Here is a 25,218-nt window from a genome sequence, read left to right as displayed (position 1 = left end):
GCCAGAAATGCTGCTTGGAAAAAAAAAAAAAAAACTAACCAAACCAAACAGAAAAAAACCACCCCAAACCAAGCAAACAAAAAAATCCAGACCACCAATATCCTACATAAATTAGAAACAACTTGTAGAATCAGTCCAGCTCCATTTACCCAACTTTCAGTATTTGGCCTTACTAACCCCCCAAAGGAATGGCAATTGTTTTCCTTCTTGCTGTCCACATGCAAGAAATCATCTAGCTCCCTCACAACTCTTTATTTGCTGCAGAAAATTAACATATCCTCAGGACCAGGTTCTTCAGTACATGTTTATTTTCCAGTTTGAGCCTAAAGAAAAAAAAAAAAAACCACATATGGAGCTGTGCATTGAGCCACAGCACAGAAGCAATACCCCAAGGACCACAGAGACTTTCCTGTTCACTGCTGCAGGAAGTTCAGGGAAATCAATGCGAGGTGGAGGAGATGGAAGAGAACCCTTTGTGAAAAAGCAAAGCAGGTGTGCAGCACTCTGATTTGGACAGAAAAATAGTACTTCTAATCTATAAATAAAGAAGTTTTAAAGTAACAGTGAAAGGTGGGAGGGTCAAACAAGTAAATCAGCCCTATAAGGGCCACTGGAATGAAAATTAGATATAATTGCTGAATAAATCAAACCAGCTAAAAAAAAATATATATTTTAAATATCAACTTTGTTTTTAGTTGGCCCGACCAAATGAAACTGCACAGCATGGCTTTGCTCTGTAGCCCCTGCTATGGCTTTGCAGCAAGCTGAAATGCATGACACAGCCTCCCGCCCAGTCAAGGGAGAGGAAGAGGATGCAATACAGCCTACAAACACTGCCTGACCTCACCTGACTGTTTCTGTCACAGCACTTACTCTTGTTCCAACCACTATGAGTTTCCATAGGATAAAAATGTATGTTTAGCACAGAGAAGCACAGGCAGTTCCTGCAGGTCAGAGCTGTCCCGTATCACAGCCACGTGCAATGCACACACAAACCTCTGATGTGCCCACTTTGGGCACTCCTAAGCACTGGCCCAGCAATCGGTCCAGAGGTAAAAGACTTTTCAGACCTGCTGTACAAGCCTTTAATAGACAACCTGACTGGTTTTGTTCATGTGCTTGGAGGGCTTCCTACTGCACAAGAGGACCAGACTTTCCTGATACAGCCTCTGGTAATTACAGTAACCACCTTCAAGTTAAAACAAACTTGCAAGAGCTGCAGAAATAAATCAAAACCATCCCTTTGGCATGTAATAAGAGGATCAATTCCTAACTTGAGCACAAAAAGGACAGCATTTTCCATGCTGACCATGCTCTTTTGTCAGGAAGAGAGTCCCTTTTCTGAGCTCCATGGCCATGAGGACCTCACAGGAACTCTGCTCATGCTTTAACAGATAAAATGCAGGTTTAAGAGCTGACTGCACAGCTGCTGCAGGCTGCTGGACCCACACGGGGCAGCCAGGAAGCCACACTACTGCAATTTACTTATCCTTCTTGGAAAAGCAGCAGAAATAAGGAAGCCCTTTCTCCTGCTCAGCAGCTGGTTCTTCACACCAGGAGGCTTCGTTTCAAAGCCCAACTCAGCCATAGCATATTTCAGCCATCTCATTCCCATGCATCCCTCAGTACTCCATAGGAAGGAAGAGGGAGATTTTTCCTACCTTCCATGTGCATGGGGAATATGAAGGCCAACCAGGCTGCAAGGATCATGGCCACCACCCAAGCCAGTACCAAGGAAGTGCCTCGCCAGACGCAGCGTTTCAGAGGACAGCCTTGGCCGAAGTGCTTGTCTCTCTTCCCATACAACCCGCTTCTCACAAGGTGAGCCAGCACACACTGCTTAGCAGAGCATCAAGGTCTGATCTTGTGGGGACTTAAGCTGCTACAGTGCTTCTTCATTTGAGGTGACGAGCACAAAACAGGCCTGCCTTTATTCCTGATCTGTTTCCAGGCTGGAGAGTCAGCCTCCTTCCCATACAATGCTGCTTTCACTTCCCACGTTAGATCACATTTTCCCATTGTGTTCAGAAAAAATGAGGTGAGCAAGAGACAAAACAAGGGCAACTGGACCTTTCTGGAGCATGAAATGTTTTAAATATTCAATATACAAAAATTAACACAGCACACAGCTGTAATAGAAGTTTAGACTATGATATCTACAAAGGATCTGCCAAAAGCAAGTTCATTTGGCTTGCCTGGACCTCTTATCCCAGTTGTCTCAGAAGGGGTTTTTTGTGGGATTTTGTTTGTTTGTTTTACATGTGGAAATCTGTTTTCAAAATGTACCAGCTTGAGCCTTTGTGGTATAAAGATAATTTCTCCCAAGCACTCCCATACAATGCCAAAGACTAAACACTTGCTTTCTTTAAACAGCAACTCTGCCCCACTACAGTCTCCTACTTCTAGCACTTATGGTTCTAAGAAAAGTATTTAAGTTCTGTTAAGATTATAATAAAAATCAAGCGGGGAATCAGCAACACTTGAAGAGTACCAGTGTATCTTCAGCTGGAACTGCACCACTGTTGAATAGTGACTGCACTCCACAGGATATTGTTCACAGCAATAGTGAAACACTATGCCTAAAAAAGCTTACTTCAGAACGTGGTTTTGTATCTACACACTCAGGCATTGCAAAGTGTGACACATCCTGACATTCTTGCTCCTTTCCTTCATGGGGGACTGTGCAGATATACAGGGACCTTGAAAATTTTCCCTAGGAGAACATCCTGAGGTAACAAATTTGTATGAGAATGCCCCAAAACACATGAGAATGCCTATATTGGATGTCAGTTAAAGCTCCCTCCTTTTCCAAATTCAAATCCTGAAGAAAGAGTGACTTTAAATATTTAGATTTGGTAGATACTGTAAAAAAATTAAGCAAAGAGTGTGTAACTGCAGCGTAGCTGATTGCAGAGCAGATATAGCAATTAGAGAAGTAACTCTGGAAAGACGTTTTTTAGTGCTCATAAAATACTGCAAATATATTAGACAAAAAATAAAGACAGTCGGACTAACCTCCTGGATTTTTATAATGTTCCATGAAAACAAAGAAGATTAAGATGAGATTTCTGGCAATTTGAAAACCAACTGCCTAATTCACTTTTAAACACAAAGCAGAAGTTAATTAAGGTAAAAAAAATCTCCCTATTGAGTCAGTAACCTTTAATTTGGCATTCCTGAGTGTACTTTGATGTGCTCTTTGGAAACTGAGCTTCTAAATATACAAAGGTTTCCCTAAATAAAGAAAAGATACAACTGTGGCTTATGTATTGGATAGTTAGTTTTTGATTTACTCATCTATACATACAGACTCAGAAGTATTCTGAATTTCTCAGCGCTGTTTTTCTATGGATATTCTTTTAGTGGCATTGGGATATACCAGAACTGGGCTTTATACCACAGGAAAAATACCAGATTATGTTTAAAAAGTTTAAAAACAAATAAAACCATCCTTTAAGAACTGGATATTGGGATCCTTATGGTGCACCATGGCACCAAAATATTGCTCTGCCAGTATATCTGGCACGGGCCATTCTGATGGCCACACAAGCAAGCGGAGTGAATTTTATTCTCAGCTTTAAATCAATAGATTAAAAAAAAAAAGGTTATAGACTAACCCTAACAGGATTAGATCTTGGAATGAATTGAAAATAAAATCAGATCCCTGTGCAGCTTTCACATCCCTGCTGTAACCAGTGCCTGTAAACATGCAGCTTGTCCAAGTGAGGCTGCCATTTCCACAACCTTTCATCCACACAGAATATATGGAAAGCCAGAGTTTAATTTACTGTCTAATATATATTTTTTTTCCAAGGTTGGCTGAATTTTATATAAACACCATCTATATAACAATTGAACTGGAGTCCAACAATTATGCAGTCTGTTTCATCTGGTGACTAAAACTCTGGAATAACACATTCCTGAGACTTGCTCTGTTGGAGGGCTCAGTCATGCAGCATTTCTAACTTAGGATGCTTTCTCACCTCACACAGTGCTCATGGCTTTCAGGAACTGACAGGAATACCCAGCATGGTGCAGAAATCAACCTTTCAAGACTGCACCAAATCTCTGTCACAGTACAGCATTGCAGACGCCCCAAACCAAAGACCAAAAATCACAGCCAAGATTGCTTGTGTGATGCAGGCAGGTCAAGCAGATACACTGGAGGGTATTAATGTATCTGAACTCCACCATTTACTTCAAGTATAAAATTAGGCCAGGTTCTTTCAGCTACAGAATCACAAGAATGGGTCAGGACAGAAAGCACTACAGTGGGTCATCTGGTCCCTCCTCCCTACTCAAGCAGAGCCACCCCAGAGCACATGGCACAAGATTGTGTTCAGAGAGTTCTTGAGTATCTTCAGCGAGGGAGACTCCAAAACCTCTCTGGACAACCTGTTACTCACACAATAACCCATGATCACCCACACAATAACCAAGTTCTTCCTCATGTTCAGGTGAAGCTTCCTGTGCATCAGTTTCTGCCCTTTGCCTCTTGTCCTGTTGCTTGGCACCACTGAATGGAGCCTGGCTCCATCCTCTTGGCACCCTCCCTTCACTCACAGACATTGTTGTTTCAGTTGTCTCTTCTTGAAGCTGAACAGTTCTTAATACAGGAAATGGTAAGGGACAGAGGCTCTTCAAGGTACTTAGAACTCAGCTCCTGTTTCAGTGTTATCAGGTCCCAGAACTTTACCATGAATCTGAGATATATTTGTGAACAGCCTTGTTCATTTAAAGCTAACAATGATCTTCCAGATCTTGCTTTTCAGAAGCTAACGTCCAAAAAATTGTTTTCCACATTTACCGCAATGGCTCAAGAAAAAACCCAAGAATTTATAATTTAAGAGAAATTTAAACAACCTCATGGATTTTCTTGGTGAGGGGGAAGGAGTGAGGAGGCTGACCCATGATTATTTTTTTAATACTTGTGGTTGGCTCTGCTGCATAAATAAATCAATTCCCTAGCCATACAGCTCCATTTCTTCAGTCACAGCTTGTTGTTTTATTTATTTTTTCCCTCCATTGCCGACAAATCACTCTAGAGAGTTTTTAAACCCAGTAGTCTACTTTCCGAATGGAAACAGTTAGTATAATCTGGGAGAGAGAAAGCAAACAACAGTAGAGACTTACCCCATTTTTTGGGTAGGCTATCCATCCTAGGTCCCCCATTACTGTACGTGAGTCCAGTAAATTCACTGAAAATAAAAGAAAAAAACTGTTAGAGAACACAGATGAATTACAAACTTCAGCAGATATTTCAAGCTATGGATGGTTCTGGTAAACAGATTGTTTATAATTAACCAAGGAAGTTGGATTTCTGTAAAGCAAATAACAATGCAATAACTCCTCTAACAATGAGATCATACAATGAAAACAATTCTCTCTATCCATTAGCTTATTCCTTTGAGATCTGCCACAGAAACCAAGTTGCAAATACACTGAACTTCTGCAAAATCCAGATCCTGCACATTCTTAGGACCTTGACCTGCCAGGGGAATAAGTACCTCATGCACACTGTGTGTTAATGTGTATATGTCAGACATACAGTATATAGGTACAAATATACACTCACAAACATCTATGCATGTTTATACACATTTCTTCTAAGGTGGCATGTATTTTTGGGCATAATCAGGCCCTTAAGGCAAAAATGAAACACAAATTTTTGAAGTATTATATGTGCAAGTATTAATTTCATCAGCAATCTATAATTTTCTTCCTCTTCCACGTTTTCCTCCAAGTCTTTGACATCTTCATTATAAACTATGCAAGGGATCTTTAGTCTTCTACAAACAAAAATTCATGAACAATTTTAAGTCACACAAGCAACCAACAATTTACACTAAAGAGCAAAAAAAACCCTATTGCCAAGTTTGTAACATTTTTTTCCTCTCTCATTACCTGAAATATTGGGTAAAAAGTGAGAAGTGACTAAATCCACACAAACTTAACTCAGCTAAGAAAAAGTGGCAGCTTCTGGTGCGGAGCTTTCACCTCCTGCACCCAGGACTCTAAATCTCCTAGGCAGAAGATTGAATCATCAATTTAGGAGCAACTTTTGTCTACCTTAATAGCACACTTCATCAGATTACAACACCCACTTCTCTCAGTATATTTGTTTGCATAAGACCTCACTTTTTGTACTCATGTCCTTCCTGAAAAGGAAGGGACTTCCCTGGGTCTTCAGTTCCTGACCTCCACCCTGTGTGCTCTTTAAAAATATCACTGGAAGTTTTGGTAATTGGACTTTCAAGACTATCTAGCACATGATTATCTAGACCAAGAACAAGCTTGAAATGGGTGCTGAGGTTTTGTGCTCTTTTCTTTAGAATTGCGATGATGTAGGTACTTAAAGATTGCTACAGAGAAAAACCCAAACAGGTTGTAAGCACAAATTTGAAGAAGGCATGTATCATAACTAACCCTCAGGGTCACACCCTTTATGGAGGCATAGTAAGGAAATCCAGAAGTACTATATTGCAAAGCTTGCTCCTTTAAAATATTAAGGAATCTTTAAAAACAAATGAAGGCTAAGCAACTGATTAAGTTTGGAAAAAAACCAAAGTTCTCTAAATCAATTTGGTCTTTACCATTGTAATGCACTGAAGGCTGTCTGCTGTAGTCACTTGTACACAAAACCAGGCCAAAACACAAAAAATACAACACAGAGTTCTAAGATTGGGCAAACACTTATCTTAAAAGTGATTTGTCTATCCAGATATTTTCACAATGTATGCAAGTATTAACGCAGGACACTATCACAAGGCAAAACATGTTCTGCCTGGTCTAGTATATTTTTGTGATGTTGAGCAAAGAACACATTTGGTGGCTCAGGGTTTCCATTTCTGGATTGCTTTTTCCTGCCAAAAGCAGAAACAGTTGGAAGCTGTCAGTGCTACCAAACTACAGGACATGTGGTGGAAGCAATACTCAGAGACTACAGTGGACTATATTCACAGTAAGTAAACATACAATCAGGTGGCTTTCCACCCCAGAGTCTGTGCAAAATAAAACTACTGCTATCACCTACCACTAGATATGCCACCCAGTTATGCCCAGCCTTTCCCCTTATGAAGTCTCCAGGTAAAATGATCATTAATTTCTCCTGCTTCAGCTGAAGCCAAGCACTGCCATCCAAGTGCTCCTGAGCTACACTCTATTTTCTTGGGATAAAAAGAATGACCCCAAAATATTCTTCAAAATAAGACACACATAAATAACATGTCCCGTATTATAACTGGATACTATTTTAAAAAGCAAGAGACAGCAGTGAAGTTACTAAAATGGCAGGTTTACTCAAATTCCTTCTATTACAATCACTGTAATTAAACTGTGCAGAACAGTATATTCCTGCCGTTAAGTTGCAATGGATGCAAAACAAGTATTGATCTACATTGTACAACTTAATTAAAAGTTGTCCTGGAGATGCTACTAATGAATGTAATTAGATGCTGTGTTTGATGTCACAAGCTTCTTCATGACACGCTAATTAAGGAAAAAGCAGAAAAAGTGCTTTATTCAAACATCAGATCATAAAAAGAACATGATACAACTAAATATTGTATTATCTTTCTATCAATGACAATTTTCAAATTGCTGTTATTAACTTCCAATTCAAAATAATTTTCTGCATATGAAAAGATAATACAGCCCATTCAACTCTAAGTCAAGTCAGTGGGAATTTTCTGACTAGTGAGTCAGCTAGCAGAGATGAATACCAAATCCTCAGTTAGAAAAGACTCAATTCCTCTCATATCCTCTTGCATTCTGCATAAATAAATAGGATGGAATACACCTTTTGACAGGCACCATGCAGTAACTCAAAACTCATGTGCCAGGAAGGCAAAAGTGACAAGTGACTCGAAGCTGTCCCTGGCTCTGGGCTGCTGTGGTAACCAGAGGGGCTCCTAGCACAGCTCAGAAAGCCTCTGAGGGGCTGTAAGGTACAGCAGACCCCACTTGCCCCATGAGCAGCTATCACCTACCCTGCTCAGGGCTGCTTCCACAGGGTAGCATCTGAACCACTGCACTGCATCAGTCTGCTCTGATGAATATATTTAGCCAGTAACCTAAACCACCTACAAGGACGGAGATGTTTTGCTTTAAGAAGCCCCAAAATTCTAGTACATAAACACAAATTATCACTTGCTGTGTTGAGATATGAGGTGTCTGCATCTTCCCCATCAGCACCCTCCCAGAATGTCACTGGGAATGACTGTCCTTCACTTGCACCATTTGCAGGTCACTACCCCACCCCAATGCAGCATCAAAACAGGGCCCCAGCATCCCCCATTCCAAGGGAGGGCTGTCTCCTCCAACAGCCCAGGTGCAGGAGTTCTCCATGGCAGTGGTGCTATGCACACTTTGGGGATGCTGTCTCAGGCAGCCCTCCTGTCCTGCAGTGCCCAGAGGTCACTGGAACACACACACTGGTCCCACTGCTCGAGCCCAGACAGGCTCAGCACCACCTCTTTTCCCACCACCTTCCAGCCTGGCAGGAACATAATTTTTGCTGAAATTATTTTTATAAAAAAAAAATGCTACTTGGCCAGGCTGGGGAAGAATCAGTGAGCAAGAAACAGGTAAAACAGACACCTGGAACAGAGAAAAACAGGAACAGAACCATTCCTCCCTATTCGACCTGTGATGACTGTCGGCATGTATTTGGCTGTGGCTGTTTAATAACCAAGTAATCCAAACACTCAGAACACCAAAGGAGGTAATTCAGGAACACCACCAGCTATGTGTGCAAGGCTTGCACACTTCAAAAGGTCTAGGGCCAGCTCCTGTGTAGCTGGAAACTCCTGGACTTGCCCCAGCACTGCCTACTCCACAGGCATAACCCAGAGCTGTACTCAGGAGCACTTGGGATACTGCAGAGCTAACCATGCTGGAAAAAAAAAAGTCTCTTCAGAAATTACTAGCAACTCTGATTGGCCCGTAACCTTAAAAGGCGCAAAAATAACAGAAGTCCTTTATCCCTACTTCCTTTCTACCAGCACCAGCTAGCTTTACCTCAACAAAAAAGCAAGAAACCTCAGACTCCATAAGCACACACTTAGCACCTGTATATTTGCCAGCAAACTTGGAAGATAATATATAATATTTTTTGCTCATCTCCACCATCAGTGCATCCATCCCACAAGCCCTAATTATTTCTAATGCTCAGTCAAGGGGAACACAAAACCACACAGATCTATATCATCATTAACTTCCATGCCTTCAGGGTAGGATAAATGATGATTAAGTCTAAAGTCATACCACAGCCCCTTTTTTTTTTTTTAATACAGAATAATAGCCTGGGGAGTTTGCATGCACTCTTGCTCTCTGACAGGCTGGTTACTACAGGTGAGCAATCAAGTTAGAGTAAAAACAGACGTGATCTAAACCTTCGCCCTGAACTCTAGCTGGTGAATTAATAGTGGTTTTTCACTTGGGAATCTCTGTCAGGGAGCCTGGATATAGCTTTTTACTCAAATGTCCTTGTCATGGTCATGCAACTGGCATTGAGCAGCTTAACCATGATGCTACACAGGGACTGTGGCTGGGAGGAAGCACGTGAAATTCAACACTGACCAAACCAACTCTCCCCAGCACAGCAGAGGTCCCACCTGGCACCGCCACCTAAAACATGTGGCAGCAGTAGCTTCCCCAGGAGCAAGCAGGACAGGCTTAAAATGATGGTACAATGCCTGAAGTAGGAGCCACCAATTCATGGATTGTTTTGATCACACCACTGAAGTGACATGGCTCTTCTGGCTCTGGGCTGGAGCAGGATCATCTGGAGCGTTGGGGTTTTTTTTCCCTTCATTCCAATTTCAAGTCGGAAAAAAAAACCCCAAGCTAAAAATCAAAACTGCCCCACCAACAGTCTAGAACACTGAGTATTTCTGATCCTACCAGCTACACATCCTCCTGCCATTTCAGTATCTAAAGATCCTATAGGAAATCCTTCACTGCTTACACTGGGGCAAAGTCTCTGTAGGCATACAAAAACTGAACTCTTCAGAGCTGCCATGGTCTTTGGGCTAATTTCCAATAAATCATACACCAGAATAATGCTGCTCTTCAGTAGCACCATTTGCAAGCTAAAGTTTCCCACAAGGCATCCTCTACCAAAGTATACCTAAGAGCTCTAGAATAGGCAAAATGGTCAGGATAGCAAAAGCTGATGGAATTTTTATCATGATAAAGCCATATATAAAGCCATAAGAATCTATTTTTATTTTATCTCACTGAAATATACCTAAAACAAGAGGGAAAGAAGATCTTCCTTGACCCTAAAAACCACCTTCCATCACAAAACAAACAGGAGTAAAGAAACCTTCCTGAAAGCCTGCATAGATATTTCAAGACATCACATGATTTCTAAAGTAGTACATTTCTAAACAACTAACACTAACTAAACTGAAATAAAAGTTAACACTTAAATTGTTTTGTTTTTAACAACTGAAGGAAAACTCTTTCTTTAATAAACTTGCTACAAATTGAACAAGAATCTGAATGTTACTTTTGGTAGCCTGAAGCTGAAGTCCGTTGTGAAAGAAGGCCATGCTCCTACATCCTCCTCCAGGCTCTGGCCCCCTTTGCACACACGCTGCAGGACACAATGTACCTCCAACCTTTCTGTGGGTGGTCAAAGCAGTCCCAGCTCTGACCCAACACTCACAGCTCATGGGAACAACTGCATTTAAAGAAACCTCTCACAGGAACACTCACTGACAATTAAGCACGAGGTGAAACCTTCTGCTGGCTGGGGGTCAAGGTGCAGGACAAGATGTGACAGCAGCGCTTTGCATTCATCAGAAGGTCTCAGAAGACCTCTTCTGAGGTCTTCATCTGACCTGAGACTTCATCTCAGGTCATCAGAAGAGTAGCATCACAGACTTTCCACCAAGCTTCATGCCTTCACTCCACTCCACTCCGCCCAAAGGAGGGGGCACAGCTGCCAACATCATTGTTAACAGAGCTCGTTTCCCCTTACAATGCATACACCCCCATCCTCCCTCCAGTATTTCCAAGGGTCAAAGCAATACCAAGACACATGGACAGCAGAGGAATCTTCATCATCATCATAATGGGTCAAAGTTTTCCTGCTTCATAAAACTTCACTGATTTTATTGCCGTTCATTGCTGCAGTTCATTCATTGAACAACAGTTTTCCCTGTTGTGCCAAGTGTTTCTCTAAAAAGTATATATCCAAGGTACTCCAAGAAGTGAAAGTCAAAAATAACCCATGAAAGCAAAAACAAATGAAAAAATCTAGCTCTTGAAAGAAATCAAGGCCATCAGGGAGTAGATGCCTTGAATTAATTAGCTACATTGAGTAGGGACAAAACACACAGAAGCAAGAGCCTCTGAAAAATTTCCATCAGTGGAAACAAACGACATCAGAGTACAAGCTGTAGCAGAACCTATTATTTATAGCCCACTGGAGGAGGAAAGTATACACTACTTAATGAACTTGCAAACTAATATTAACTGCAGATTTATATTTTATTATGTTGGCTTCATTCTGATCCAAGTTATCATGATTCCCTTTCATAGCAAGAGCCAAAATGAATCTGCATCACAGATTCATAGATTTTTAAGGCCAGATGGACAATTGCAATCATAACACCAACTAGAGAATTTAATCCAGTAATTTCTGCATTACATCTGTAATTTGCTTGAACACACTGTTTACAAGGAAATGATATTGCCCTTTGACAAGGTTCTTCAGGTTGGCTGCATTTTTTCCCCACGTGCATAGAACCAGCCGTAGCATCAGGGAGGGAGATCCAAAGCTCACTTTGATAACCTGACCCACTAAAACAACCAGAAAACTGCAGAGTTTTTCCTTACAAAAATTTCCAGTCAAAACAAGAGGCAGTCATTTGTTCTTCCCACCATACATTACTTAATGGAATAAAGTGGTTGGATTAGCCTGACACCAAAGTGCCTGGAAACTTAAAAACTTCAGGAATGTTTTGCTTTTCTTTAATGGTAAACACTCCTATCCCCACCAAAATCACCATTTAACTGAAAAGGGTTTATTCACTGTGAAGAAAGCCAGGAAAACGCTTCCATTCTCACTCATCAAATTCACTGGAAACAACACTGTACAACACAAGAGCAGATTTTTGAGCTGGCTGCAGCAACACTTTTTTGGGTAACCATCTGGGCAAGTATCACTTTACCATTAAGAAAGAAAAAGAAGCTTCCACTGAATGCAACATGCAACCAGCACCTGCAACCTGACAACTAGCCCGCATGGAGAAACAAAATACCAGTGCTGTCCTGCAGATCAGGGCCTCCAACCACTGTCAAGGCATCCACAAGCCATTGAAGGAGGCAATTTCTTCAAGACCCTGCTTAAAGCTAGCACCTCATCAAGCACACACAGAGTCAAGCTGAATGTTAGCACCCCAACACCTTCTCAGTGCAATCAAAGCACCTGCTAGCAGGGCTGAGATGAAATCTCACCTTCTTCCCTAAATTAACAACTAAAAGCAATACATTCTCTGTGGTCTCTGTTCCTAAAAGGGGTCCCAAAAGACATTGAGATCAATTTCTGTTATGCACATATCGAAACTGAAGAAATTTGGCACAGGTACATGCAGGCCTGGCAAGGCTGTCAGCTTTCAGCAGCAGTGGACTTGCAAGATCTCACTGTCCACCACCAATAAAGCCTTCCTGTTAAAAATAATGACTACTCTGCTGCCACTGAATTCATTCAAGTAGAAAATAAGAGGAACTGACATAATGCTTAGCAAGCATTTGGGAGGAAAAAAATGTTTAAAATGATCTATTGGCTTTGCAGGGGGGTTGACAGTTTATCCCTTCTATTTCTGTTGAGGGAAGAGGGTGGAGGTAGCTAGTGGGAACAGCACATTGTCAACACATGTTAGTAAAAATTTGCTTCTCAGTATTAGTAAAGCAAGGATGGATAAGCCAAAATGACTGGGTTATTTTTAGAAATTATCTTACAAAAGCAGGTATGTAGATAATTTCCCCAAGTAGTTTCACTGTTTGGGGACAAACAGTTTAAGAAGTGATACAAGTCCACTCAGAAGCATCAAGAAATGCTCATTGCTGATGCTGAATAATTAATTTTCTCTCAGGTGTTCCTCTATCCCCTCTGGGAATTACAAAGTTCAGACTGGTTGTTCTGATCTCTTTCTAACATGAAGTGATGCAGGTTAGAGAACCCAGTAGTTAACACCTTGGCAAAACACTTCAATACTGCCCCCTGCACCAAAAGTACATGAAAGCCTGCAAGCCCAGGGTTCTATCCTCTCCCCTACAGGTTCAATACCTGCTACACAGCCACCTAAACCCAGGAGCTCTCAGCTTCTGAGGGTGCTGTTTGCTGTCCATGCACATCCCCAAGGCAGAGTTTGCTGAACAGATTCTCAGGAGCATGCCAGTGGGAAGACAAGGAGCAGGAATCCCCTTCCTCCTCAGGGATGCCACATCAGCTCACAGGGGAATTCCCAGATCTGTTGTCATAGTATCACCTTCTCCAGGAGGCATCACTCATCCTTCCAGCCAGTGATCACCTGAGCAGCTCTACTTGGTCAGAGAGTCCTCCTAACACACCTGCTGCACAACTCAAATGCCAGGCAAGAGAGAGAGAAAAGGAGTGTGTTTTCACACCAACACCACTCCCAGTGAAACAGCACCCACTGAAATGTTCCCACGGCAATTATTCTGGCCCAAAGCATCTTCAGCCCTCTCTGCAAGGCAGAAGCAGGAAAGCTGCGCTCATACACGCAGCCCAGGGCAGCCTGCAGCTCCCAGCACCCTTGTCCACAGCAGGCAATATGCTCTGCATCTCTGCAAACAGCCACCCATCACCTACCACACCCAGCAGCAGCCAGGTGCCATGGATCACAGTGCTTGCATCTCCTCCTGACTGCCTGCTCTGGAGCAGCTTCCTTGCAGGAGACAGGGATAATTGCTTTCCACCTCCAAGAGGATAAGTGCATTAAACCTTCCGAGGGGTTCAGATAATGCACTGACCAAAGAGATAGCAAATACCAAAACTGAGACTGTAAGAGATATAATAGGTCAAAGAGACAACTCAAAGGGTAACAAATCCCTAGAGAGAGCTTAAGCTACTGAAGGCCACCGCTCGGGTTTGGCAATACAGCTGGCTGTGAAAGCAGCTGGGGCAGGAAATGCTTTCACCTGTCACCCCAATGTCCAGCTTGTCACAGAGCAGAGTGAGGGACAGGCACAACGTGAACACAAAGGACAATCCAGCTCTCCGTTCTGCCTGTGCCAAAAAACAGGCACATCTTAAGAATAAAATATATTTTCAGAGCAAAAAGAGAATTCTCTACAAGCTTTTTAAATACACATCAGTTTTTCTAGCAGAGATCAAAGAAAACCAATTTAGTGAAGAGAAAGTTAAAAAAAATTTGTTCGTTCCAATGCAATAATTAACACAGTATTTCTGCAACATTCTCTGAGCAAAGAAAAATACCCAGCTCAAGTCCATCCAGGTTGAAATGAGGCCTCATCTCTCAGCAGCACTTATGGTTACTCAGAAAGGTGCATTTGTGGCAGATTTCAATTCTGCGTTTACATGTTTTACTAAAAGAACAACATTCTTTTTTAAACCTTTTTAATGGACAGTAATAGGTTGAGTACCTACTGAAGAGCTGAGTGAGTACTTTTTCCTCCATAAAAGCAAGCACTTAACTAAGAAATTCAGTGCTTCTACAAAGTGACCAATCTGTGTTTGTTTGGGGTTTCTCTAATTTTGCCCTTATTCCATATACAGACTTCAATTTATTCCTGAAAAGGAAGTGAGAACATTTTTTACAAACTGCAAAAAGAGTTTGTTTCCTTTTTATTTTGGGGCAGGGCTTAATTTCCCTGAGCAATGTTTAAACCTCATCTCCACTCAAGTATATGCACGCTCTCACACTTACAGGAAGGGACCTCTAGAAATGTAGCTCCAAGTCAGAAAGACTGGCGGATCTAACAGACCCGTGTCTGCTCGAGACCCTAAAGCCAACAGGGTCCAACACCATCATGAAGCTGAGCTAATTCAGCTGGACTTTCCCAGGTCAAGGGCTCTGAGTTTCCTCAGCACATGCTGGACACAAGGATTCTCGCAGAAGCAGCATGGAAATCCTTGGAACAATAAAGCATAAAACCAGCAAGAAAAGAGCACACGGCACCATGTCAAAAGCTGTCCCACCTTTTCAACTGCTGCCAGATTTTATGAAATCCTGCTCTTACCTCACCACCTGTGCCTCCCTCAAGCCTGCTGCAAAAAGCTTTGTAATTTTTAGTGCAAAAAATAAACATTTCACCGTGGGCAAGATTTTTGTTTCTTATTTAGCAGAAAGAGAGCAGCAGACATGGAACTGGACTGTATACTGAAGCTAAAAAATGAGGCAATGGTGGGAGAGTTAACAGTGGAGGGGGAAGAATCTGTCACACAAGCCAAATAAATTCCCTTCCTTCCATGGAATTAACCCCTCTGTATATTGATGTGCAAATAGCTACTTTATACATCAAATTATAGTATCAAAATTTACCACATTATAAGCAGTCAGTTACTGTTTGAGACAGTTTGACTGTTTTCTACTATTTATCACAATTTTTAAGATGAGCTTTGAAAGGAAACAGGCACTATCTTGGAGTCAATCTTGGCCATTGTTTATTTCCCTTTTTAAAACGTGTCATTAGGCAGCAATGCTTTTAGTCATATACTTAAAAGTGCTGAGTTTCAAATGTTGTTTTACTGTCACAAGGATAGTAGTTCCATTTTAAAGCCATGACTGAGTCATTCTAAACCCCTTGAAAAGCCATAAATCACACATCAGACAGATCCCAAAAAGACCGTTAGACATGAGCTGTCCTTCCTCATACCAGTAATTCCACTGCAGTAAATTTAAAAGTTAATGGGACTACTCCAGTGAGTAAAATAAACACATGGCACTAAGGCTATGCTCTGCTCTCATGGAAAGCACACAGGGAACCATTGCAATACACCAAATACAGAACTGATAACTCCTTACAGTCTCCTTAAGGCACTGTGAGCACACTGAAATGTGTCCAGACTTACCTGCTCTGCATACACAAGGCAAATGCAAGCCAGCAGCACTCAACACCTACAGAATTACACAAAATGTTATAGTTGTGTGAATGCACGACCTACTAAGCCAAGCAGTACAGCCAAGCAGAATGTTCTCATAGTGTGTATTTTTATCTGAAGCATTAGACTAATTTATAGACATTGATATGAAAATTAAGGCTATTTTCCCACCTGCTTTTACTACACCAAAAAAAAAAACTTCCTGAAAAAGACTTAATTCACTAATTAAAGATAAACATTGTAATGTTATAGCTAAATATGCATTTATCTGTGTGCTATGACACAGAAATTATATACCACTATGAGACAACACATATACACACACAAATCAACACACTGAGAACAGGTAGGCTCATTTCAGGCTCTGGCACGAATAATTTGCAAATTACAACCTTTCTTTATTTTTGCCAGCACCAGACCCACCCCTTTAATTGTACTCATTTATTCATTCATTCAAATAACAAATGCTACATTGAGATAAAGCAAGCTTCAAAAAGCCCTGAAACAATTAAGAGGGAAAGGAGCAAAGCAGGAGTTCATAAAAAATAATAATATCCTTCTAGTCTTAAAACAAATACAACACACTCCAAAGATCCATTTTGCCTTTCTCACCTCTGTCTATTTAAGTCAATGTTATTCTTGCAAACGGCATTTCTTTTGATTTGCTTAACAGCACACTTCATTGTTAAGCACTGCCTCATCAGCACTTCTGCTGAAAAGCCCAAAAATGAAATATACTTTGTATTTAATTACAATTATGCAAATATCTTGTGGAATTACTTTGTTACAAGCAATCAGATATAACACACTCCATTATTTTAATAATTTGCCCACATGACACTTTTTAAGGTCATCTAAGTGACGACCAAATGTGATCTGCAAATCTCTTCAAATCCATGGGCAATGTGTAACAAATCATATAGTTCAGGGTGAAGGGGGGGAGTCTTCAACCAAATCAGTCATTCATTGTGTTTCACATAAATAATTTATACAAGCCACTTCCCAAACCCTAGTACTTACAACAGAAAGATTTAAAACACATGCATTTTTAAACCAAAGGCAGTGCAGGAAGCCCAGTGGCATATTGCAGGGCTGCCTCTTGAACCCTATGATCATAGGGAGTGCATTTTACAGCAACCATGCACTTCTGGAATACCAGCACTTCACAAAATTGCATGATGCTTTCAGGGTACTCTTTGGAATATTTTCATCAGGACTAATTTCTGAATTTTAAACATTACTCAAAGCAAAAAGCAAGTATCTGGTTTTAACAATGAGCTCTGCTAAAGAGTTTAAAAAAATGGTTAAACAACACTTGAAAATGCATGAAATAGTATTGAGCCTTCTTCTTTCACTACATGTTTTGCTTTTAACACAAAAACTGAGGAAAGGTGATTAAAATAAAAATCTGCTTTATTTCACTATTACAGGAAAGGCTGGAGAAAAATTAATTCATTTTCCCCAATTATATCCTTCAATCCATTTTTGGATATATCTATGAAGGTGACTAGATTTGTGATAGAGGTTGGGCACTCACTACTTCTCCATAAAAATGGCAGGGGCTTCTGAAACTCATGGAAAAAGCTACTTCCATGATAAGGAACTAAAACAATGAATTTACTTTTCCCCCCTCTGAATCATAACTTAGATTTTTTAAAGCATTTTCCCCTAACTTCTCTCCACTAGAGGGTAAAATAGAGCATCACATACTGTGAATTGTTAACTGCGTGTATTTTATTTCACAAAGTCATTGTGAGTTACAGTACGATTTAGAGAAACAAAAACACAAGGCAGGGGTAAAGAAAGAAATTATCCTGGTAATTTGCCATCATCTATGCAACTACTGATGTGCTCCATGCCTACACAGCACAGGTTATTGGCTAGCTGTTTACCCACGCTGAGTAGGATGAGTGATAATAAATCAAAAATAAACCCAGAAAACCCAATACCACCAACTTTTGAACACATTATTCGCTGGTCTAAGATGGCTACCTCCATCTCAGCAAAGGTAAAGTTCTGAGCCGGCCGAAGAACCAACCCCAGGGGAGAAGCTCTCTCATCAGAGCCCAGAAGCAGCCAAGTTCAAACCCAAACTGGTGACAAGTGTCAGCTCGCACAGGAGGGCTTCACTGCCCGGGGCTGCTCATGCACTGGGCTCCAGGTACTGCAGGGTGAGCCATTCCCAGGCACGGAGCTGCTCCCTAGCAATTGGCAAAGGAGGCACGCTGCGAGAAGCACTTGTCAAATAACGCTTGTTTACAAATAAATCTCCTCGCAGCGAAGGACAGCGCTTACTGAAAAAAAGTTCAGGTCCACAGTCAGACCCCTCCCAGCAGCAGCTTTTTAGCTTTGCATTTACTGAGGAGATGGAAATTAGAGAGCAACAGTGAGAAAAGTAGCAGCAGAGACACCGTGAAGCAAGCGCTCACGCTGCTCGTCATTACTGTAATATTCCCTCGCAACCTCCCTGTAAAGATGCCACTAAAGCCATTTGCAGGCAGCTTCATTAAACCTTTCCAGTAGTTTCCTATGGTGTAAAAGTCCTATTCTGCAGCTGCCTGTTCATGCAGAGGCACCTCTGTGCTCGGCAAATGGTCCCGTTGACTCAGTAAGTAATATCCAGCTTTTCCGAGAACTGGCAGGGATGACTGAGAGGGGGCTCGGAGCATCTGTTGGTCTCTCTGCACGGTAGCATGGCAGACGGGCTCACACAGGACAGCATGCTTCCTAAAACAAAGGTGAGTAACAGGGAAAGCCCTTCTCAATCAGCCATGCCATCTCAACAGCATTGCTCCCATGGGTGAAATCATCTGAAATTGCATGGGGGCAGAAGGATTGGGCCCACTGTTATCTAACTAAGGCAAAGCCAAACCATTTCAATCATCTCCCAAACCAACGCTCTTCCTGAACATTAGATATCTTTGTACACAGAAGAACAGTATCTCCCCCTTCCTCTGCACTTTTTTTTTTTTTTAAAGAAAACTGCAATTCACATTATTCTCGCTCTCAAAAATAAATTACAGCTAGCTGGTTACCTCAGGCCACATCTTTGAAATTCTGGTACGGTTTTCCTTTACAAACCCCTGCATACCTCCTCCTCCTTCTAAAGGAGTTTCACAAATAATTACGGTGCATCACGACGCCAGCCTGCTTCGAGCCGCTGGCATCCCCTGCAGATGCTGAACTTCTCCACCCATTGCTTTCACATTACAGCCTGCCCGCGGATCCAAAAATATAAGAAAGCCCCAAGCAGTGCCCACACCACGCACGGAGAAAAAAATCCCAGTCAATTTCAAAGACTGGAAGCATCCTGCTAAACAAGAAGCCCGGACGCGTTTTTGGCCATTGGCCTCACAGAGATCAAAGGCATAAAAAAATCCGTCCCCAGCGGCCGCGCTCCGCTGCGGGTTACACACCGCCACCGCCGAGGCTTCATCTCCTTTTTATACGTGTATTCTAAGCCACGAAGTAAGCGCACTGCGGCCAGCGCTTGCAGGGCTCCGCACCGGGAGCCTCCCCTGCCCCGTGCGAACTCCCCGGCGCCAGCCCCGGCACCCCCGCCCCGATGCACCTGCGCGACTCCCGGGGCACACGGCGAGCAGGCACCGCCGTGCGCACCCGCCCGCACACATCCATCCCCGCAGAAGGGCAACACCCGCTGCCCGTGCCCAGGATCTGCGCACACCCACCCGTGCCAGCCTGCCCGCCGGCAGCCCCCTGCCCCACCGGCGGTGCCGCCCGCATCCCCGCCGCGGCGCCCGCCTCCCCGCGGGCACAGCCCATCTCCACTTCCCCCAGAATGTCCCAAAATTGAATCCGCCGAGTCTGAAGCCGCGCACCGCCGGGCGGCCGCCCTCCCAGGTGGGCGCTGCCCCGACGGCCCGGGCGCCCCGTGTCCGCTCACCCTCGCTGCCGGGGCTGGCCCGCAGGCTCCGGAGCGCGGCGCACAGCAGCAGCAGCAGCGGCAGGAGGCACGTCCGAGCGGGAGCCGGCGCCCCGGCGCGGCCGGCCCAGCCGCCGGTGCCCCGCGGCCCCATCCCGCCGCCGCTCAGCGCATGGGGCGGCGGCTCCCCCAGCGCTGCCCGCTCGGGCCGGCTCAGGACGGGACGGGGCGGGCTGGCAGCGCGGATGGACTCGCTCCCTCCGCTCCCGTCCAGCCGCCGCCGCGACTGGGGAGGCAGGGGGCGGGGATGGGGAGGTGGCCCCGCGCCGCCGCGGAGACGCCCCCGACGGGGCGGACCCGCCGCCGCCGTGTGCGGGGGACGGCGCCCCCCGAGCCTCCCGGAGCCCGGGGAGCGGCGGGTACCGCACCACCGGTGTCTGCCCTGAGAGACAGCTCTGGCAGCCGGCGATGCCCGTGCGAGGGAGCGGCGGCAGCGCTGTCCCTGCCAGGCGCCCCTCGAGCCCGCTCGGGGGGACGGGGAGCACCAGAGCTCCCCGCAGCAGTCACGGGTTACGGTGCCAAAACTACACACACCGCCCAGCACACCACAGCCCAGAGCCGGGAATGCCGCGATCTCACAAGGCTGGCAAGCCTGAGAGGAAGGCTAACCCCTGGCCAGGTAAGCAAAAATGCCACAAACTCCGTAATGGAGCCGACAGAAAGATGAGTTTCAGATGTATTTTACCCCAAGCCACCACCAGAGCACAGCTTTGAATCCAGCACAGCTAGTTTTAGAGACTCACAGAATGTGCTGAATTGGAAGAGACCCGCAAGGATAATCAAATCCAACTCCTAGCCTTGCCCAGTATCATTACCAAGAATTACACTATGTGCCCAAGAGTATTGTTCAAACACTTCTACACTGAGATGTTTTTACATTTCAGAACCCTAGTTGTCAGCCAGACCATCTCCCAAAAAGCAAAAAAAATCCTCCAAAGAAATTAATTCTGGGAGGTTTATTCACTCATATTTGTTCCTCACTTGAGGAAACTTTTTCCAGATGAGCCAATAAAGACCAAACCCAGCCTTGCAGGTGCATAAGCAGCAAGACAAGGTTGACCAGAGCCCTGCTCACCTCGTGCTTCCTCCTCCATTTCACCCCTGTCGATTTATATTTTAGAAAGGTTGACCAAAAGTTGAGCACCTGTGAAAGGCTCCCTCTCTCTCCAAGGTGCAACATTCAAGACTAGGGTTCCAAGAAAGTTGCAATTGAAATATACAGTCCCTAAAGCCAGTTTGAAGAGGACAAGTAGTTTTCAACTGGGGAACTTCAGATAACATAGCTCTCTACACTGACATTACTCATCTTTAATTCCTTATTAGCCAGACATCGTGTTTCTCTGTGTCTTTACACCACATATACACCTCTGCTACTTCCATAAACATATGGAATATGTTCATGCATATTATTTTCAAAAGTGTCGTCTCCTGTTGCAAGAGGATTCTCTACCTCAGGCTATTCAACATTTTTACTGCCACCAGGAGGACAAGGCAAGGACTGTTACTTTACATGAGGTACGACAGTAGAGTTGCCAGCCAGATGTAAAGTGTGGCATGCATCTCTTCACAGCACTGACTCAGATCTTCACTATTTGGATACCTTCCTAGTCCAAAGTTTGAAAGGAGGTTTGCTATCACACAACCCCTCTAAATGGAACACGACTGGATCCTCAGCTGGAATAAATCACAGCTGAGAATGTCTGACCCCAGCCCTGCATCAGGTTAAGGAGGGGAGAAGCACCATGGGGTATATTTATTTCTAGGGATTTGCCATCTGTAAAAGCAATGGTTAAGTTTTGCCATCCAGAAATTGGGACAATGCAGGAAAAAAAAAGACATCAGAAAAAAACACTTTGCTAGCACAGTAAAAACTATCAGATGACAAAGAACAAGTAAAATGGCAAGCTGGATAGGCACCTCTGCTGGACGAGGGGCAAGGCTGCTGTAGCTAGACAAGTCTCTTATCAGAATCTCATGTCAAATTGCTGTGTGCTCCTGATTTTTAATGCTGTTTGACAGTCACTAACTGCTGTTTGGACTGCCAGACTTATAATTTAGAGGCATTTCAGATGATATGTTAGTGGCATCTTAATTTTCTAGGAAACACTGAGATGAGCTTCATATGATTCATAAGCTATTTAAGAATGGCCACCATGCTTTATATTTCATTCTAGCTGCCTCTTTTCTTCCTACAGGAAACAAGCTCCTAGTCCATGATATTTGTTTTGTTCCCCACCCTGCTTGTCACACAGCAAGAGCATCCCACCTCATCTCACTGGACATCATGGAACACTGATAAAAAAGGAAATACTGCCTTACAAAGGGGGCATTGCCTTGTTACCAAATGCAGGGTATTGCTATTTTATGCACCTTATAGTGAATCCTGCTGGGGGCTGTCTTCTAAAACTCTCCTCCTGGTTTTGCCACAAATCTTATTAGTAATCTGCAGCAGGCAACTCCCTCCCCCTCCATCCCCCCAGATTTTGCCTCATCAGTGCACCCAGCAGGCTCTTAAAGAGAGGAAAGAAATTCTAGCAAAGTGCTGCAGCAACCCAGGTAGCCTTGATGGTAATCAGAGAGAAGCTGGACAATCACGTGGGATCCCTTCCTATTTCACATCGAAGAGTTTATCTTCTATTGCTTTGAGCAAATTTACTGTGGAAATCACAAGGGATTGGTCACCTTGCAAACTATTCAGGAACCTAAACCATTGCAGAGTCATGCCTTTTCTCCCCATATCTAGCCTATATTTTGTCCTAGTTTCAATTTTTTTCATTCTGCATCTCATTAACTTTTTCCTGCCCCTTACATTTGTGTCTTTTCATCTATGTAAACAGCATTTCCTCTTAATCATCACTCAGTTAAGATCTATATTTCATCCTTTATATCTTTTTCTCATGAGTCATTCCTGTAGAGTGATAGTAATGCTGTTATACTACAAAGTCCCTTCAGTTTTCCCAACATCTCCATCACAACATTTTGCTCAGAAGTGTAATCATACTAGTGCCATAATAAACAACTGTCTCTAAAATGCTCTTGAACATAGTGTCTGAAACGGAAATGACAGCTTTGCCCTGTGTAACTTGCCACTTCACATGCAATCTGCTGTCAGCTATTACATGTGTTTTAAACTATTTATTAAACCAGACATCTTTGGTGTTAGTGCATTTCTGGTTATTTCCACTTAGATATGCAAAAGCTCATTTTTCCCAAGTTTATTTTCTCTCCTGTGTAGGTAGTTCCCTTCATATAATTTCTGTGTTCTCACTGGCTTCTAATTCTGCATTGCCAATTCATTTCATTAGCGTGCTGTTTATCCTATCATCAACAGGATACACTTGAAAAATAAATGAGTCTATCCTTCAGATTATTTCAGCAACCAAAAACTGCCAGCCAAATCTATTCCCTATATCATTATCCTTTACTGAAGTGTAAGGGCGAAATACTTATTACATCTCCATATTCAGCATGGCCTTCATCTGAGAAAAGATTCAATTTCATACTTTAAATTTAAGTGTAAACAGTCCCTCTAAAGCCATGTCTTCATTGCAATAATGGAATAGAAGACCCACTGTAATGCAGCAAACTGTTTAATTAGTTAGGCGTGTAAGCATTTCCATTTTCCTTTGAAAAGTCCTTTTCTTTCAAGAGTCAGAGAAGATGACACCTTTAAGAAATACCCTAATGAAATTTAGTAATTTGGGTTTTTTGTTTGTTTTTCCCCACAAGCCCTTTGAAACAGAAGAATTACCTTCTGTTCAAAAACTAGATGCATATTAAAAGAAAAAAGCAATCCAGGAGCAGCTAAGCAGCTTTGCATAGTAGATATATTTGGATTAGTACCATGACTGCAACTACAATTCGAACACAAAATGGCTGTTGTTCAACTCCCACCACAGCAGCCTTTTCAGGCTGCAGAAAGCAATCGCCAGAGCCCCAGTGGACAACAGACAAATCAGTGCCAGGAGCCAGCGGGGACAGGAGTGTTACAGAGCCAGTGCAGGTGGGCCACCGCTTGGCCAGAGGAGGTATGTCCGTCCCTGTGCCCCTCGGGCTGCTGGAATCTTCACTCTGCAGTGCGGAGAAAGATGCTCACCAACGAGCTCAGAATTTGCATGAAGAAAAATGAGCAAGTGGTAAATAAAGCAAGTGCAAGTTCACAACCCAGTCACTTGTATGGTCTCAGCACCAATTTATCTTTTGCCACCCCCACAAGACACAGGAGCTATTGGCAACTGTGCACTAGGGAAAATCTGCTCACTTCATTTACAGCCTGAAATTAGATCCAAACCCGTGAAAATACATGGGAAAAACATGTGAATATTTGTTTCAGTCAGAAAAGGCTTGGAGAAAGCATGACATTTCAGCCTGGCATTTTCTTTTGGAGTGCTTCATCACCAGCCCTCGGTCCTGGTAAGAGTCCTTCCAAAAGCCCATGACCTGGCAGCACACTCTCCCCTTTGCAAATGCTGTGTCACTGCTTCCCTCTCACTGCCTTGTAGTGACCCCCATGGAGCCAGATCCCAGGTGTTAGCAGACCTCTGCAGGCAGAGGAATGTTCCCTGTCCCCGAGGGGACAGTGTATATCACTTCACATGCCAGTGTGGATTAGATTGATCAGCAAAATAATCCAGGTCAGATATGGGAATACACACTTGTGAGCACCACAGCTGGCACCACTTGCAGCCCACTCACTACTTAGCAAGTATTGAGGTGTTTCTTTGCATCACACCAAAGGAGAACATTAAAGGGAACAAATAAAATGGCTTTGCAGAGATTTATGGAGATTTTCTAATGCAGAAAGTGGAGCACAGGAGAAAGTGCAAAGGCTAATTTGATTACACTGTTAGCCCTGTATAAATTTAATAATGGACTTGCTTCCACATTTCTCATCATAACCTATTTACATGCATCCACTAACTGCAGTAGCTCTGCACCTCACACTCCTGAGCCAGTCTTCCAACCCACTCCTGTGAGGAAGAGGAACATTACTACTCCTGCACAGATAGAAAAAAAACAAAGGAGAGGTTAAAGATTCAGATAAACATTACTGAATTGATTATGGCTTCTCTAGATCTGGGACAATGTTCTCTAAATACTAATGAAGTTATCTTATTCTTCTATCAGAATAAGAATCAGCAGATATTAAAGGGAAAAGGGCTGTCTCCTCAGGACA

General features: G+C 43.2%; 1 protein-coding gene across 7 annotated transcripts in view; it reads right to left on the bottom strand.

Moving 5' to 3' along the window:
• Nucleotides 1-20,256, bottom strand: part of EPHA5 (EPH receptor A5) — a 191,433-nt gene extending 171,177 nt beyond the window's left edge. For all 7 annotated transcript variants that reach the window (XM_030947989.1, XM_030947993.1, XM_030947990.1 and 4 more), the window contains exons 1-2: nt 20,004-20,256; nt 5,134-5,198 (exon numbers count right to left, since the gene is read on the bottom strand). In XM_030947989.1, coding sequence (XP_030803849.1) covers nt 5,134-5,198; nt 20,004-20,136 — 198 coding nt within the window. In that variant the 5' untranslated portion in view covers nt 20,137-20,256. The remainder of the gene's footprint in view (nt 1-5,133; nt 5,199-20,003) is intronic.
• Between the last annotated feature and the right edge of the window lie 4,962 nt (nt 20,257-25,218).

The sequence above is a fragment of the Camarhynchus parvulus genome, chromosome 4, assembly GCF_901933205.1.
Source record: "Camarhynchus parvulus chromosome 4, STF_HiC, whole genome shotgun sequence".
NCBI classification, from domain to species: Eukaryota; Metazoa; Chordata; class Aves; order Passeriformes; family Thraupidae; genus Camarhynchus; species Camarhynchus parvulus.
This window is presented reverse-complemented; position numbering and strand designations above follow the sequence as displayed.